This window comes from Capricornis sumatraensis, chromosome 4, assembly GCF_032405125.1.
Source record: "Capricornis sumatraensis isolate serow.1 chromosome 4, serow.2, whole genome shotgun sequence".
Classification (NCBI taxonomy): Eukaryota; Metazoa; Chordata; class Mammalia; order Artiodactyla; family Bovidae; genus Capricornis; species Capricornis sumatraensis.
This window is the reverse complement of record NC_091072.1, coordinates 153934216-153952458: the sequence shown is the minus strand read 5'-3', so window position 1 is coordinate 153952458 and position 18243 is coordinate 153934216. Positions and strand designations below refer to the sequence as shown.

Genomic DNA, 18243 nt, shown 5'->3' with positions numbered 1-18243 from the left:
TCCATACTTGCGTCACCCGCATTCCGTCTGTGCAGCTTCTGGCAGATCCACGAACCGCTTTTACAATTATGTGCTTAATCATTGCTTGAAGTTGCCTTGCTTTTGCTGCTCCTGCTTAGTCACTTTGACAGAAAGTGAAGTCCCTCAGTCGTGTCCAGCTCTTTGCGATCCCATGGACTGTAGCCTACCAGGCTCCTTGGTCTATTGGATTTTCCAGGCAAGAATACTGGTTGCCATTTCCTTCTCCAGGGGATCTTCCCGACCCAGGAATCGAACCCGGGTCTCCCACGTTGTAGGCAGACACTTTACCACTGAGCTACCAGAGAAGCCCTGGCTTGCTTTCAAACTTACTTAAACCTATACTTATTGGAGAAGGAAATGGCAACCCACTCCAGTATTCTTGCCTGGAGAATCCCAGGGATGGAGGAGCCTGGTGGGCTGCTGTCTATAGAGTCTCACAGAGTCGGACACGACGGAAGCGACTTAGCAGCAGCAGCAAACCGATGGTGGTAAACCAGGGCCACAAATAAAAGGTAACCAGAGAAGGAACACATAACTAATAGTTGAAGCACACATTTACCTGTGCCCATATACCTCCTAATGGGGTGTGAACAGCCATTTGGAAAACAGCATTCTAGACACATCTCTTCATGCTTTAGGCAAGGGAATCCACCCCAAGAGAGAGACGTAAGCCCAGCGCTCAGGTCTCCTGGCAGCCGGCCTGTTGGTGTGTCCTGGGAACTGTGCCCAGCTAGCCCCGCTGCCCCACCTCCAGATGCTCACTGCATGTGCTCTGGGGAGGGGCTGCCATCAGGGAAGACTTGTGCTCAGTTTCTTCCTGACTCAACCCACCCCCCTGGACTCAATGGGGGGCCTTTCCTTGATCACGCCTTCCAGCTATTCCTGCAAGCGATCAGCAGCTGACCCTTCGGTGTCCCCATGTCTCTGGGGTCAGGGGTCATAGACGCATTGCTTCCTTTGAGAAGGAGCTGGCAGGCTGGGGGAGGGGGATGTCATTCCAGTTTCTACCTGGGTTCTTAGATTCTCACCTACGGGGATACTCATAAGCCTATTTGTCAGGGCACTGGCCTTCCAACTGAAGACTTTGCAATATGGGATTGACTGCGGGTGGTCAGAAGGGTTTCAGTGTCTCTTCCCATCCTGGTGAGAGGCCCCCCGAGGTGATGGGTTGTGGGGTGAAGAGGCCGAGATCCTTTCTCTCCACGAGTCCCTGGGCTGTTGCCGATTTCACCCCCCCTCCCCCCATCCCCAACAGAAAGACAACATAGAGATGATCAAGGCCCTCATCGTGTTTGGTGCAGAGGTGGACACCCCGAACGACTTTGGAGAAACCCCTGCGTTCATAGCCTCCAGGATCAGCAAACGTATGTGCTCTGCACTCTGGGGCCAGAGTTGGGGGACGGAGGGGTGTGCAGGGAGGAGGGAGGTCCTAGCCATCAGGTGCCTGCATCCTGTCCACCCCCACCCCCAACTGTTCCCTGCAGGGAGCACCTAGGAGCACCTGGGAGGCCCTGAGGGGAAGCTTCCGGTTCCCAAGGACAGGGGCCCTGACTGAGGCCTCCGGGGGCTTGCCGAACCAGTGTCCTCTTCCCTGTGACTCCCCCACCACCTCAGGGTGCCGAGACTTGGGGTAGGGGTGGGGAAGGCAGTGGGAGCCTACTCTTCCCTACTCTTGGAGAATTCACTGATGGAATGACTTGTAAGAACAGCCTCAGGCTGGTGCATTGCTATATGGCACGTTTGCCCCCCACCCCTGCTTGTGCACAGGCATGTGCATGACATGTGTGCCCCCTTGCACCCTGACATGTGCTGCATGACACGTGTGCCCTCCTTGCACACTGGCACGGTGTTTGCACTGCGTGCATACTTGGCGAGCCTTGGCTGCTGGGCTGGAAAGAGCAGATCCTCCTTACCAGCCGCCTGGAGCCCTCTGGAAGGTTCTGGGGAGCTGTGGAGGTTGCTGTGGGTGATACCTCATAGTGCGTGCCAGCAAGCATGCATGCGTGCGCATGTGCGTTTTCAGTGATCCGGTCCGGTAGGTGGGAGTAGATACCCACTGGCTGGTTCATCCCTGTTGAGCTCAAAAAACCTTGAGAATTGCTCAACATGGAGGTGGGAGTCCTGCTTTCTTGACTGGCGTAGAAGGAAAAGAGGGGGTTCCTCAAACACCAACCTTCTCATCCATGTTCCAAGTTCGAGACCCCACAAGCTGTTTTGAGTATAACAGATTAGAGTCCGCACACTGTGTCAGGGTGGGGTGGGCTCTTGGGCACCCCCGACCCCCCAGGTGGCCTGGGATAGGGGATCAGGTGCAAAACGGACCTCTCATATGCATCTGGTCAGCTTCTGATCCTGTGCCATCTCCCCCTCCCCACGCATGACAAGTCGTCACCAGGAAGGCGCTCCTCACTCTGCTGAGAACTGTGGGGGCCGACTACCGCTTCCCACTCACGCAAGGGTTCTCGACGGAGCAGTGCTCCGCGGCAGCTCCCTCCTTCTCCATGGAAAGATCTCATCCCCCACCGATCAGCTTAAACAACCTAGGTAGGCCTGGCCCCTCCCATGCCCCCTCCTCTCCTCCTGGTTCCCAGGTGCCTGGGTCAGGCAGTCCTGAAAGAAAGAAACCCTGGGGCCCAGGGAAGAGGTTATTAAAGGAAGCAAGGGGCAATGGGCAGCATTTGTCAGCCTTGGGGGACAGCCAGCAACACATAGAGTCCGGAGACTGGTGGGGTCCCTGGCTAATGGCCTGTGGCCCGTTTCCTTGACAGGGTTCCTTGGACACCTATAAGGTGGGCGCTTTGTTGACCTCTCTCTGCCCTGGGAGCTCAGGCGGGCAGCGAGGAGTGCTGTTGGGGGTTCTCTGGCTTCTACCAGGAGCCTTTCTACCATGCTGCTGCGTCTCCATCAGGCCCGGGGCCTCCGTGCTCCTCTTCCAGCCCCTTCAGTGACCTACTGGCCAGGCAATTAGCATCTGCCCTTGTGCATCCTCGGTATCCATGGAGACGGCCCCCAAGGAGGCAGAGACCTTCTCTGGGCTTCCTGTGGGTGAACCCTGGATTGTTTAGGAGTGGGGGTTCCCTGAACAAGGCAGCCAGGGACTGATCCTTCACAAGCCAGCACTATTCTTAAACTCTTGGGGAATCAGACACCAGCATCTTTAGACAGGATAGCCTGGCCAACCCTGAACTCAGGACAGGGCAGAGCGGGCAGCCACAGTTAGTCCCTCTGGCTCTGCCTCTCTCCCCCACGGCCCCTCCTCCCCGCCCCCCACCCCCCATCATTCTCTCTCAATTTTACAGGCAATCAGTCACCCAAGCCAGGCCGGATGGTGGGCCTGGGGCGCGGCATCAGATGGGTAATGCCCTGGGCCTAGAGGAGCCGCAGGGCCCGCTGTGCCCTGAGTTAGATGCAGCTCTAGTCCCCTCTTCTCCTCTGTCTCAGCCGCACGCCCCGCTCCCTGGCGCTCTGTCCACCACCTCTCTTGGCTAGGCTTGTGCTTATCTCGTCCACTCTGGCCCCTTGCCCTGGTGAGGGGGAGACACATTGCCTGGAAGCCTGCTGTCCTGCTTCGCTGCTTCTAAGACTCCATGCACAGTGGTGGGACAGCCTGTCAGAATCCGGATGATGAGGCCTTGCAGGGCCAGGCTGCTTGTCAGAAGAGCAGCTAATGCATTCGTTAGGCATGGGGTGGGCCTCGGACCTAGGCAAAACATGCATGCTGTGGGTGAGGGCACAGCTCTGAGGCCTCTGAGGAAGTTTCCAGACCTGGGATCAGAACAAGAGGTGTCTGGGAAGCAGTCGGGCTATCTCTCTTCCTTCAGGGAGTCAAACCCCAGGAAATGTCCCGACTCAGCCCTTTTGGCTAAACGAGCCTCATCCGTAAATCGGGGATAAGGATTCTGGAGAAGGTGGTTGTCCGCAGCACCGGCTGGCATGCATGAAGAAACGCTCTGTGAAGTGGACACACAGCACACAGGGCAGGGGTGCTTGTGCTTCGGGGCGCTGGGGGGAAAATACAGGAAAATCGAGAGCTTGCCAGGCAGGATGGGGGGCCATGCCCAGAGCAGTGGGCTCCCCTCCACGTTCCAAGCCCACTGCTCCCCAAGGGGCCAGTTGTATTCTGTGATGAAGAGCCCTTGCAGGGAGTGGGAGGCAGATGTTCCTGCCAGGGACAGAGGGGTGAGGGCACAGCTCCAGGTTTGCCCCCAAAAGGGGAGGGGGGGTGGGGGGCCAGCACCTGCTTGGGCCCTGCCCACCCGGCCCTGTGCCCCGCAGAACTGCAGGACATCACTCAGATCTCCCGGGCCCGGAAGCCACCCTTCATCCTGAGCTCCACACGGGACGAGAAGCGGACGTGAGTGTTGGGGACAGGGCGGGGCGTGGGGGACGGTGCACATGTGCGAGGCCTCTGGTGGGCCGCCCAGCGGGCTTGGGACGGCTGTCTAGGCTGCATCTGGCTCTGTGAGGCGGCTTACGCCCTCTGCAGCTCACAGCAAGGAGACTGAGTCTTCAGAGACCCTGGGTCTACTTCATCAATCGCCCTGCAGGCTGCCGGTCACTCGATGGAGCTGGCTGCGGCCCTGTCCCTTCTCTCCCCGCCCCTGTCCCGGGTCGTCGGGGGAGCTGGCCCAGATCTCCTCTGGAGAGAGCCCTCAGCGGCATCAGTGCTGAGCCTGCTTCCTTCTGATTCCACCTGCTCCCTACCCTCCCTCCCTCCAACAGCCAGTAGGAGTATGGCGGGCATCCCAAGCCCCTGCTGTCCACCCAGGCCCATGCTAGGAGGCAGGCCGGGGTGATGGGTGCAAAGAGAGGCCCAGACCCTGTCCCCGCGGACAGTCCCTGGTGACCACGGTTGTCAGAACCCATGCCCGCCAGCTCGGCGAGTTCCCAGGACAAACATGCCTCTCCACCCTTCCCTTTAATAACAGAGGTGGTTTATCTGTTCTCTGTTTTTGTTTTTATTTTTTTTACTATCCTGTGTTCCTAACTGCCTTCCTCGGGAGGCACTCATTAGTAACCTTGCTTGGCAGATGCAGAATGTGAGGGGAAGTCACTTGCTCAAGGTCACACAGTCGGTGTCAGAGCAGCCGGGCTTCCGCAGTCCGTGCCCTTTCTGCTCCCCGTGGGCTCTCTCCTAGCCGCACCCCTGTGCCCGGCCCTGCAGGGAAGGCCCTTCCCTCCTGGAAGCAGAGGCAGCCCCAGCTCCCGGACCGGGGGGCCATATCGGTGGTTCCGCCTCACCTCTGAAGGGTCGGCTTCCCCTCAAGCTGTAGTGCACTCGTTTCCTCAGCCACCCTGGAACGTGCACCCTGGGAGTGCGCCTGCTCTAGCAGCCTTCTCACGCTTCCCTCCTTGCACCCCTATACACACACACCCCCACCAGTGCAGGGGCCGAGGGGTACCCCAGGAAAGACCAACAGGTCCCTTCCAGTGAGAGGAGGGAGGGTGAGATGCTCCAGCAGGGCCAGGGGAGTCTGCACAGCCCTGAGAGCCTCCCCTTCCCCCAGAGGAGGAGTGAGGAGAGAGTCAGGACAGGCCTGTGGGGCCCTCCCCGCGGAGGTCTGAGAGCCGCACAGCTTAGCCCTGCTTCCTCCCGGTTGATCCCTCTGTTGCCAGCCCTACATCTTCAGAAGGGTCTCATGCCCTTTTTCTCCAGCCTCCCTGGTCAAGGGCCCCACAGGCCTCCAGCGACAGCACAGCCTGTTCTGCCACGTTTCGGGCTTGCTGCAAAGCTGGGCAGCTTGTCCAGGAAAAGATGAGGGAGCCCTGAGGCAGGGGTCAACAGGCTCCCACATTTACCAGCTGTGGGGGAGATAGACCCAGGTGTCTGCTGAGGTGGTACCTGGCCAGAAGGGCTTACACCACCCACCCCCCCAACCCTTACCTGCCCTTACCTGCCTGGATCCTCTTCCTTGTTGCGCCTCTGGTCTCCTGAAGTCCCGTGTTTGTCCCTGGACTGACTGTGCTGCCCACCCCTGGCCCCCACCCCCAAGCCCCAGTAGCACGTGAGCTCCAGGGCTTGGTCTCCAGGGCTCAAGCTGCTGCCACCGGGCAGATGCTCAGGGACACGGCCCGCAAAGTGCCGGCTGTAATGGGACCCTCTTCTCACCCACTGCTGTTCCCACCACAGCCGCGACCACCTGCTCTGCCTGGACGGAGGGGGTGTGAAAGGCCTCGTCATCATCCAGCTGCTCATCGCAATCGAGAAGGCCTCGGGCATCGCCACCAAGGACCTCTTCGACTGGGTGGCGGGGACCAGCACCGGGGGCATCCTGGCCCTGGCCATCCTGCACAGTGAGGGCTGCCCCTGGGCCGCGGGGCAGGATGGGGTGGGGCTGAGACCGGCCCTTGGATTTGGCTGAGTTTGTTTTCAGAGCTTTGCAGAGTTCATGGAGGTGGGGAGGACCCGAAAGCCCTCTTTCAGGTTGGGGGGTTGCACAGAGGGTGTTGGGGTCTGAGGCTGGAAGGAGAAGGGCTGAGGGTGGGCCACGGTGATGCCCGCCTAGCCCAGAGGACAGAGCTGGTTCTCCTCTCTTTCAGTGTTAGGAGCCACCTTGAGTCACGAATACCAGCGCCCTGGTCTGCACACTTCACTTTACCCCAAGGACATGGAGGCGCTGGGAGAGGGGTGGCCCTAAGTCACGCGGCCCACCCCAGGGGTTGCTGGCCAAGGAGTCCCTAGGGCTCCCAGTCCAGCACATCCCAAGGCCGCAGGCCGTCTGCTCTCCCTGCAGCTTCACTGAGGTCACGGGGGCACTTTGCTTGCTGGACAGACCTCGGGGTCGGTCTTGTCTCAACTCACATGATGTCTCCTTCATGGAGCTGCTGTCTGGCTGCGTGATGCTGCCTATAGGGGGCCCTCTCGGAGCCAGCTACCACCCCGCGGGAACTATCTCAGCATCCCTGCCCGGGTTGGGTTCCAGGACCTCCAACTCATCCTCCATACCTGAAGGCACCAGGAGAGGACCCTCCCCTCCTTGACATCGGCCAGGCCTGTGCTTGGTGCCAGGGGTCAGGACGGAGCACGCCCCACCTCAGGGAGCCCCCGGGCATTAGGCTTTCACTGTGAGAGGAGGCTGTGGCCCGGCCATCCAGGGTGTTGGGGGACAGGGGACACGGCCAGCCCAGGAGGTGGCCTAGAGCAGCGTCCATGAAGCTCCAGGAAGCGGAGGGTTGTCAGGCAGCGGCTGCTGGGACCCCTCTTCCTGACCTCTGGGGCCCCAGGTCCCTTCTCTGGTTTTCCCTGAGATAAGGGCCAGTTCAGGGCTGACCTCTGCCTGAGGCAGGAGGGTCATGAGGTCTGGGGGTGGGGCAGAGGGCACAGGTCCTTGCTTCTCCTCCAGAGAGGGTCACGTCCTTCTTCAGGGGATGTTTATCCCCCATCCAGGGTCTTCAGGCTTCCAGGGGCTATGGGAGGTATCTGAGAAGTCGCCTAGTTCATCCTCTCCAGTGGGCAGAAGCCCCCACCTCCGTAGCCCCCTGCTTGCACACCCCTGGCCTAACTGAGGGGTGCTTAGCGGTTTCCTTGTCCCATGAGGTGCAGCCTGCCCCGGGACACTGTCTGTTCTCACGGGACAGGGCCGGTCCTTCTATCCTGTGGCACATGGGGTGGATCTAGATTTATAAGCTTTTACACTTTCGGGGCCCATCATTAAAGAAAAAAAACACAAATTACGACTATAAAATTAAGTACCGAGCTGTGGGGCCGCTGAAGGGGATTTCTGCCTGTGTGGGAAGTTGCAGAGGAGGGTCCCAGGAGCCTCGGCTCAGTCGGTGCCCCCTCCCACCCCCGGTTCCTGTGCCCAGGCCCTCTGTCGGGGCAGCCCTTGCATCTTCTCCCCACCTCCGCCCTCCTTGTTCCTAGGCAAGTCCATGGCCTACATGCGTGGTGTGTACTTTCGCATGAAGGATGAGGTTTTCCGGGGCTCTCGGCCCTACGAGTCGGGGCCCCTGGAGGAGTTCCTAAAGCGGGAGTTTGGAGAGCACACCAAGATGATGGACGTCAAGAAGCCCAAGTAAGCCTCCTGGGTGGGACATGGGCGGCTTTGGTGCCAGCCATGCACCCCTTTTGGCCCTTCCTGGGGCAGAAGGCTCCCTGCCCTGGTCTGATTAAAGCTGAGCAGGGAGGGGTGGGGGGATCCTGGAGAACACAGGTGGGGAACACCTTCCGCCCATGTCTGATGTTTTTCCATCCACACAGCACATCCCTGGGTCAGAGCTGGTTGATTCTCGTCCATCACACACATACTTGCTGAGCATGGCTCTGTGTGCGTGCGTGTGTGTGTGCGTGTGTGCATGCATGCGTGTGTGCGTGTGTGTGTGTGTGTGTGTGTGATGCGGTGATGCAGCCATCAGGTGGGAAGGCTTATGATCTGATTGGGAGATAACTGACCTAAAAAAAAGGCAACCACCCAAAGCACCATGTGCTTAAGAGGTTCCAGAAGAACCTTCAGTACCACCACTTTGTAGTATTTATTTCCATCCTGGAATTACTTGATTTTCTGCCTCATGCCACGTTTGCCTGCCAGACTGTGAGCTCCCTGAAGCAGGAATGTGACTGTCTTGTTATTCCGTAGTCCCAGCATCTAGCACAATCCCTGCCCCAGAGCGGACCCCTGAAAAGTGTTCAGCAACTGAGTCTCTGTGGGACCAAGACGGGGAGAAAAGACTGTGGACAAAGTGGTCAGGGAGGGCTTCCTGGAGGAAGTGAGGTGTGAGCAAGCTCTGGAGGGTTAGGAGGATTTCTTTTCATAATAAAGCTTTTTTTTTTTTTCCATTTAAGAATAATGCATAGTCTTTTAAGAAAATTTGGAAGATACAGAAAGTAAAAAGAAGAGGAAATATATCATCCATGATTTATTAACTGAAAGATAATGTTTTGAAAAATGTTCTTTGCATATTTTATCCTAGACATTTTTTTTCTGTTTTATGGTGAAATAGAACATTTAGAAAAGTACATTAAACAGTTCCGTGAATAAATCTAAAGCAGACACCCATGTATGACCACCAGCCAAGTCCAAAATGTGTGCCCTGCCCCATCACAGCTGCTTCTCCCCACCCCCCACGAGGGTAACCGCTATCTCGACTGGTGTGAACTGGATTTACCGGATTTTCTCCCCCGTTTCGGCACCTGAGTGCAGCCCCCAGCATGGTTCGGTCCTGCCTGTCTGGGTTTGGATGGAATCATTTTGCGTTTTACCCTTCCTTTCCTCAGTGCCGCAGTGGTCAGCCTGGTGCCTGCTGATGGGTGAAGCTCTGTGCTACACTCATTCTTGCTGCTCATGTGACGACACCCTCACGGTTTTATTTCTCCAGGCACCTTTGATGGGCCCTTGGGTTCTTTCCTGTGAGGACCTCTTGAGTCTTCAGTGGACATTTTGGGCCTTGCTTTCTGACCCTGTGGGGCACATGCCTAGGAGTAGAGCTGCCAAGTCTTGGAGGAGGCATGGCCTCAACCCTTTGATTCTGCTCCATGGTTTTTCAAAGTGTTGGTTTCTGTTTCCACTCCCCTTAGGCATGTTTGAGAGTTCCTGGTGCTCTGCATGGGCTTGCCAGGTGGCGCTACGGGTAAAGAACCTGCTTGCCGATGCAGGAGACGTAAGAGACTTGGGTTCGAAATTCTGGGTTGGGAAGATCCCCTGGAGGAGGGCATGGCAGCCCACTCCAGTATTCTTGTCTGGAGAATACCATGGACAGAGGAGCCTGGTGGGCTACTCCATAGTGTCGCGAAGAGTCAGACATGACTGAAGCGACTTAGCATGCACGCATGGTGCTCTGCATTCTTGCTAACAATGATGATTGTCAAAGCAATTTATCTCTGTTAATGTTTATATCTTTATAAACTGGGGGAGGGGTATGAGTTGCTGTCTCTGTTGGTTTGAATTTTCATTTTTCTGATTAGTGATGTTGAACACCTTTTCATATGTTTAAAGGCCATCTGGATTTTTTCTTTTGTAAAGTTCCTGTTCAAGTGTTTTACTCATTTTTGGCACAGTTGAGTTGGGTGATTTGGGGGATGTGAGGCTTCCTAATTATCTTTTTTATATTTTGAAACCTAGGCCTTTGATGGACACATGGATTTGGAATCTCCCATTCTAGGCTTGTCTTTTCACTCTCCTTACAATGTTTTGTTGATCAACAGATGTTCTTAATGCAGTAGAGTTTATAAATATTTTACTTTTTATGGCTTGTGCTTTTCCTATCCATTCAATAACCCTTTCTAACTGAAAGCAGGAAGTTTGTCTCCTGGGTCGAGTCACAAAGCTCCCTCATTCTGCCTTTTATCAATCAAAGTCTTTTATTAACTTAGGTCTTTTAGCAACCTGGAATTGATTTTTATATCAGGAGAGATCCAATTTCTTGTTTTCCACATGAACAGTTTACCCAGCCTCATTGGTGAAAAGCCTGTCTTTCCCTCCATACTGAAGGCCTTGCTTCTGAACCAAGGGTCTAGGATCCTTCTTGGGTCTGTTTTTGACCATGGAGTCCTAATTCTACAGCAAGTTTATAGCAGGGCTTCCCACCTTGTCCTTCTTCAGGGCTCTTCTTGGAGGCCCTTTAGAGAAGTGGTTAAGAGCATGGACTCTGATGTTTCCTTTTCTCAAAAATGGGAATAATATACTACCTGCTTCCCGGGGCTTTCATAAGAAGTAAAAACGTCATGTTTATAAGAAAATCACTTAGCACGTAGGAGTGCTGTGTAGGATACAGGTTACTTGTTGCTGTTTGCACTTCCACAGAAACTGTATCAGTGGAATCAGACTGTCAAATTCTACAGAAAAGCAAATCCTGTTGGGATTTTTCTTGTGCTTACACTGAGTCTGTGTGATTACTTTTTTACTGAAGTATATTTGGGGCTTTTCTGGTGGCTCAGATGGTAAAGAATCTGCCTCCAATGCGGGAGATCCAGGTTCAATCCCTGGGCCGGGAAGGTCGCCTGGAGAAGGGAATGGCAGCCCACTCCAGTATTCTTGCCCGGAGAATCGCTCGGACAGAGAAGCCTGGCGGGCTACAGTTCATGGGGTTGCACAGAGTCAGGACTGAAAGACTACACTGCTACTGCACTAAGCTTGCTTTACAATGTCTCGTTAGTTTCTGACATACGGCAAAGTGATTCAGCCATACACGCCCACCCACACACATTCTTTTCCATTATGGTTTATTTCAGGATATTGAATATAGTTCCCTGCGCTATACAGTGGGATCCTGTTGCTTATTTTAGATATAATAATTTGTTGTAAACTTATTTAGGGGAGAATTGACACATTAAAACACTGAGTCTTCCAATTAGAGAATATAGGAAAACATTCCATTTATTTTTAGTTGCTTAGTACAGTTTTAAAATTTTATCTATAGCGATCTTGGCACATGTGTTATTCTTAGGCACCTGCATATATTTTGTGCTACTGTAAATTATGCATTTTTAAACATTTCATTTTCTAATTGTGACTGGTATTTAGAAATACCATTTGTTTATTTTTTTTTAATTTTAATTGTGGCGAGATACATATAACATAAAATTAACTCTTAATCATTTTTCCCCTGTAACCACTTTTCAGCTCAGTAGTGATAAGTATATTCACATTGTCCTGCAGCTAATCTCCTGAACTCTTTCTTTTTGTAAAACTGAAACTCTGTACCCATTAAAGAGCAGCTCCCCATTCCTCCCCTTCCCCAGCCCCGGTCATCTACCATTCTATTTTTTGTCTGCGTGAGTTGACTCCTCTAAGTATGTCATGTAAGTGGGACCATACAGTGTCTGTCTTTTTAAAATGGGCTTATTTCACTTAGCATAATATCCTCAAGGTTCATACATACTACAGCATGTGACAGAATTTCCTTTTCCTTAAAGACTGAGTAATATTTTGTTGCATTTATAGACCACATTTTGTTTATCCATTCATCTTTTGATGGACACCTGGCTCATTTCCATCTATTAGCTACTGTGAATAATGCTGCTGCGCACCTGGGGGTGTGTGTGTGTGTAAGTCGCTCAGTCATAACCATATCCATCTCTGCTTTCACTTCCTGGTGCCTTTTACAGAGAGGATTCTTACGGGCTCAAATCACTCAAATATGCTAACTTTTTAAAAGTATATATATAATTTTTTTTTTTTTTTTGGCTGCGCTGGATCTTAGTTGTGACACATAGGATCTTTTTTTTTAGTTATGGCGTGGGAATTCTTAGTTGCGACATGTGGGATCTAATTCCCTGACCTGGGATCAAACCCGGGCACGCTGCAGTGGGAGAGCCTTAGCCACTGGACCTCCAGGGAAGTGTCCCTATGCTCATATTTTGTTAGGATTTTTGTATCCGTGTTCATGAGTAAGATTGACCTGTTTATTCCCATTTTTAGATTGCAGGGTTTTGATTTCAAGGGAGTATCTCTCTCTCTCTTTTTCTTTTTTTCTGTTTTCCAGAAAAGTTCATATAATAGTGAGTTATTTCTTCCTTGAATATTTGGTAGAACTTACCTGTGAAGTCATCTAGTACTGGAGTTTGGTTGGTAGGAAAATTTTTAATGGTGGAATCAATTTCTTTAATGTTTATAAGACTATTCAGGGTTTCCAAATGTCTTTTTGAGTTAGTTTTGGTTAAGTTACATTTTTCTAGGAATATATTCATTTCATATACATCTTCAAATTCGTTGGTATAGAGTTGTCCAAAAATTCTCTTATTATCTTTAATGTCTGCAGCATGTTGTTACGGCCCTCTTCATTCCTGATGATTTACACCTCCGTTTTTCCTGTTATCAGTCTTGCTACTACAAGCTTTTTTATTGGATTAGTATTTCAAAAAAGTAACTTTGGGCTGTTTATTGGTTCTCTATTATATAAATGCGTTTTCTGTTTCATTAATTTCTGTACATATATTTATTCCTTCTTGTACTTTTTTAAAGTTTATTTGGCTGTTGTTGTTTTTTTTAACTTCTTGAAATAAGTGTCTTGCTCATTGATTTTTTGGCCTTTTTTTCTCTTGTACTATATAATTATGCATATTATACGTGTGCGTGTTTGTAAATCTAAACATTTTCCTCCATAGAATTCCCTGGTGATCCAGTGGTTAGGGCTATACACTTCCACTGCAGGGGGCATGGGTTCGATCCCCGGTTGGGGAACTAAGATCCCATAAGCTGTGCTGCACAGCCAAAAACCAAAAAAGAGAAATAAACATTTTCCTTCTTTAATTATATCCCATAGGCACATTTAGAATATGATTATTCAGTTCAAAATATTTTCTAATTTTTACTATTCTTTAAGCATTGTGATTATGATTAATAAATGGCATTTCTGTTTCTAAACTTAGGAATTTACAAGTTATCTCTTTATTATTCATTGCTGTGTAGTCAGAGGACATGCTCTGTTTTATTTTGGTCCTTCAAAATTATTGAGACTTGATTCTTGGCCTTCTACATTCAGCTTTTATAGATGTCCCATGAATAATTTAAAAGAATATGGATTCTTCATTTGTTGAGTGCCAGTATCTATCCATGTGGATAAAGTCATGCTGGCTAGCAACATTCATTTAAAAGTTTCAGATCTTCTGTATCTGTACTAAAGTTTCTGTCCACTTCTTCTGTCAGTTACTAAGAAAGATAAAATCTTCCAGTCTGGGAATTTGTCTTTTGACTTTTCTGTCAACTTTTACATTAATATTTTGAGACTGTGTGATTCAGTTCAGTTCAGTTCAGTCACTCAGTCATGTCCGACTCTTTGCGACCCCATGAATCGCAGCACGCCAGGCCTCCCTGTCCATCACCAACTCCCGGAGTTCACTCAGACTCACGTCCATCGAGTCTGTGATGCCATCCAGCCATCTCATCCTCGGTCGTCCCCTTCTCCTCCTGCCCTCAATCTCTCCCAGCATCAGAGTCTTTTCCAATGAGTCAACTCTTCGCATGAGGTGGCCAAAATACTGGAGTTTCAGCTTTAGCATCATTCCTTCCAAAGAAATCCCAGGGCTGATCTCCTTCAGAATGGACTGGTTGGATCTCCTTGCAATCCAAGGGACTCTCAAGAGTCTTCTCCAACACCACAGTTCAAAAGCATCAATTCTTCGGCACTCAGCCTTCTTCACAGTCCAACTCTCACATCCATACATGACTACTGGAAAAACCATAACCTTGACTAGACGGACCTTAGTCGGCAAAGTAATGTCACTGCTTTTGAATATGCTATCTAGGTTGGTCATAACTTTTCTTCCAAGGAGCAAGCGTCTTTTAATTTCATGGCTGCAGTCACCATCTGCAGTGATTTTGGAGCCCCCCAAAATAAAGTCTGACACTGTTTCCACTGTTTCCCCATCTATTTCCCATGAAGTGATGGGACCAGATGCCATGATCTTCATTTTCTGAATGTTGAGCTTTAGGCCAACTTTTTCACTGTCCTCTTTCACTTTCATCAAGAGGCTCTTAAGTTCTTCTTTGCTTTCTGCCATAAGGGTGGTGCCATCTGCATATCTGAGGTTATTGATATTTCTCCCGGCAGTCTTGATTCTAGCTTGTGTTTCTTCCAGTCCAGTGTTTCTCATGATGTACTCTGCATATACGTTAAATAAGCAGGGTGACAATATACAGCCTTGATGCACTCCTTTTCCTATTTGGAACCAGTCTGTTGTTCCATGTCCAGTTCTAACTGTTGCTTCCTGACCTGCATACACATTTCTCAAGAGGCAGGCCAGGTGGTCTGGTATTCCCATCTCTTTCAGAATTTTCCACAGTTTATTGTGATCCACACAGTCAGAGGCTTTGGCATAGTCAATAATGCAGAAATAGATGTTTTTCTGGAACTCTCTTGCTTTTTCCATGATCCAGCGGATGTTGGCAATTTGATCTCTGGTTCCTCTGCCTTTTCTAAAACCAGCTTGAACTAGGAAGACTGTGTGATTAAGTACATATAAATTTAAAATTTTATGACTCTTTCTGGTGATTGGAAGTAGCTTTCTTTATCTCTGAGATTGCTTTTTGCCTTAAAGTTTATTTTGCCTATTAGTTTTACTTTCATGGTTATATTTGCATGGTGTATCTGTGCTCATGCTTTAATTCAACCTTCTTGATCCTTAGGTTTTAGATGTCTTTCTTGCAAGTAGCCTATATAGTTGGATTTGTTCTTTATCTTATCTGTGCGTTGTCTATAGATTTTATTGCATAGTAATATATTTAAGTTATCTAATTAGTTGTCTGATTTAGCTGTTTGGTTTGACTATCAGAACCTTCATATAGTTAATCTAATAGTTTATATGGTTGATCCATTTATATTGACAGAATTACTCATATTTTGGGATGACATATGCCATCCTATTTTGTTCTATGTTTCTTGCCTTCTTTTGGATTTACTGAATAGTTTTAATCATTACACTGTACCCCAACCTCAATAGTTTGAAATTTATGCACTCATTTCTGGTTGCTTTTTTTTTTTCAGTGTGTAGTATAAAAGTCTAAATTTAATTGATACCATTATCCACACCCTCAGATAATGAAGGATTTTTAAATGTTTAATTCTATTTTCTTTCCCCTATCTTATTTATAATGACTTTTCTGTATTTTAAATCTATCTTTTTAAAAAATTTCACAAGATACTGTTTTTTGAAGTTGATGTTTATTTATATTAATCTAGTGGTGCACTCCCCACTCCAGTACTCTTGCCTGGAAAATCCCATGGGCGGAGGAGCCTGGTGGGCTGCAGTCCATGGAGTCGCGAAGAGTCGGACATGACCGAGCGACTTCACTTTCCCTTTTCACTGTCATGCATTGGAGAAGGAAATGGCAACCCACTCCAGTGTTCTTGCCTGGAGAATCCCAGGGACGGGGGAGCCTGGTGGGCTGCAGTCCATGGGGGTCTCGAAGAGTTGGACACGACTGAGCAACTTCACTTTCACTTTTCACTTTCATGCATTGGAGAAGGAAATGGCAACCCACTCCAGTGTTCTTGCCTGGAGAACCCCAGGGATGGGGGAGCCTAATGGGCTGCCGTCTGTGGGGTCGCACAGAGTCGGACACGACTGAAGTGACTCAGCATCAGCAGCAGCAGCGGTGGTGCACTGGTAAACTCAATCTCTTAGCAGGGGAAAGCCCTGGTTTGTATTGTTTGCCAATTCCCATGGTGAAGATACTCCCACTGTGGCTGATTTCAGGCTACCAACAGTTTGACAACCAGCCCATGAGATTTAGCAATAGGTCTCACAAGCTGATATGAGCTGGCTTTAGCACACACTGGGTATGTATGTGTGTCTGTATATGAGTGTGCATATCTGTGTGTGTATATATGTGCATATATGTGTATCACATCTTTGCTTTACAGTCTTTCCTGCAACCACCTTCCTTCTGCCTAAAGTACATTCTTTCAGTTTTCCCACAGAGATGGTCTGCTGGTAGTGAATTCTCCACTAGCAGAGTTGTTTGAAAATGGGTGTTTTTCATCCTCATCATTTAAAACTGATTTTATTTCACCCTCATCAATTGAACATTCTTTCCTTTCTCTCTTATTCTTGTTGAGTATAGAATTCTAGGCTGGTGATTTTCTTGAAGAACATGCAAGATAGCATTCTATATCTTTTAGCACCCATTGTTGCACTTGTGAAGTCAATTTCAGTTTAACTCTTACTCCTTTGAAAGTAAGTAGTCTTTTTCCTTTGGGTGCTTTTATTTATGTGTTTATTTGTTTTTGGTGCTCTACAGTTGTACTATGCTGTATCTAGATATGAATTCCTTCCAATTTATCCTGCATTGGATTTCTTGGCCTTCTTGAATCTTTGGATTGCTGGCTTTCCCCAGTTCTGTTCAACCTTGCCTCTGCCTAAATTTCTCTCACCTCTCCTTCTGGAACTCCAATTAAACATGTTAGAGCTTTTCTAACTGCTTCTGTATATTCTTTCATTTTATCTGTGTTGGATTCTGGTTAATTTCTTCTTACCTATTTTCCAGTTCACTAATTCTCTCTTTAACATTATCTGGTTTTCCATTTAATAATTCAAGTGTTTATTTAATTTCTAGAAGTACTGTTTGGTTTATCTTCAAATCTTGTAGGTCATTACTTGTAGTTTTCTGTTCTCTGAAAATATTATCAAGCTTGTCTTTGATGTCTTTCAACATTATAAGCATAGCTGATTTATAATCTTTGTCTCAGGATTCAAATAACTGCTGTCTATATGGGTATGTTTTGCTGTCTGTGTTGGTTTATGCTTATTCTCATCCATGGTGTTTTATTTCATAATGTTCCCCCTCTTCATCATTTTTGAAACTGTATGGTATTCTTTAGTGTTGAGATATAATATGTGCAGATTCTATGGAGCTTAGAATGAGGTATCTTCTCTCTTATGTGATACGTTCCAGGTACCCATGTACAGTACCATCTAGGGCCACTGTAACTAAATCCTTGGCATGAAGGTTTTGGAACTCCCCCTTCACCCAGGTGGTGTGAATTTAGTCTACAGATCTGCGGGAGGATTCGTTTGTGGTTACACATTTTCAGGGATTTTTTTTCTCCTTCCTTTGTTCAGTGCCAGGCAACTTTACTCACAGCTTCCAGGAGTGGGAAGGAGGCAGGTTTATTTTTGGTTTACCCTCATCCAGGTGGGTAGTCCTTTGGGGTTACAATCGAATGTGGAGAGGGTCTTCCATTAGATCCCTAACCTTTGGTGAACCCTGGATTTTGACTTCTGTCCACCTGGCCGAGTGAGACCATCAGCGGTTCAATTGAAGTTCAGATTGACAGTTTGGTGTCTGCCTTCAGGTCAAAGCTGGGTTTCTACTCCTTTTACCTCTCTGGGTTTTTGCTTATCCTTAGTTTATCCTGGTCTTTCCTTTCTGTCTTGTCAGATCTTCTATGCTTTTAAGATTTAATTAAAAAAATTTTTTTTCCAACATTACTTTTTTGTTCAGTGGGAGAAATTTTCGAATAACCTTTCTGCAAGATTCTTCAAAGTGTAAAACGAATCTTATTTTCCTATGCAGAGAGTTTTTTTGTTCCCTTTTCTTTATATTTTTCAGTGTAACAAATACATTTCGGTGTTAGACTGAACTCCTTGGTAGCCATTTGAAATGGCTGCAAAACATTCCATTGTTTAGACACTCCCTCCTATTCTTTCCATGTAGACCGTTCATTTTTCACTGTAATAAATTACACTGCATGAATAGCCTTAAACAAAAAGCTTTCATGGTAACTAAGATTATGCTTTTAGGCTAAATTTTCCAGAATGGAATTCCCAAATCAAAGAGCCAGGAC

At 48.9% G+C, this 18243-nt stretch overlaps 1 protein-coding gene across 2 annotated transcripts in view; it reads left to right on the top strand.

The window, feature by feature from the left end:
- Positions 1 to 18243, top strand: part of PLA2G6 (phospholipase A2 group VI) — a 44874-nt gene that overhangs the window by 22301 nt on the left and 4330 nt on the right. The window contains exons 7-11 of one of the 2 annotated variants that reach the window (XM_068970189.1): positions 1277 to 1385; positions 2407 to 2565; positions 4297 to 4375; positions 6152 to 6315; positions 7886 to 8036. In XM_068970189.1, the coding sequence (XP_068826290.1) occupies positions 1277 to 1385; positions 2407 to 2565; positions 4297 to 4375; positions 6152 to 6315; positions 7886 to 8036 (662 nt within the window). The remainder of the gene's footprint in view (positions 1 to 1276; positions 1386 to 2406; positions 2566 to 4296; positions 4376 to 6151; positions 6316 to 7885; positions 8037 to 18243) is intronic. The other variant, XM_068970190.1, reaches the window with a different exon arrangement.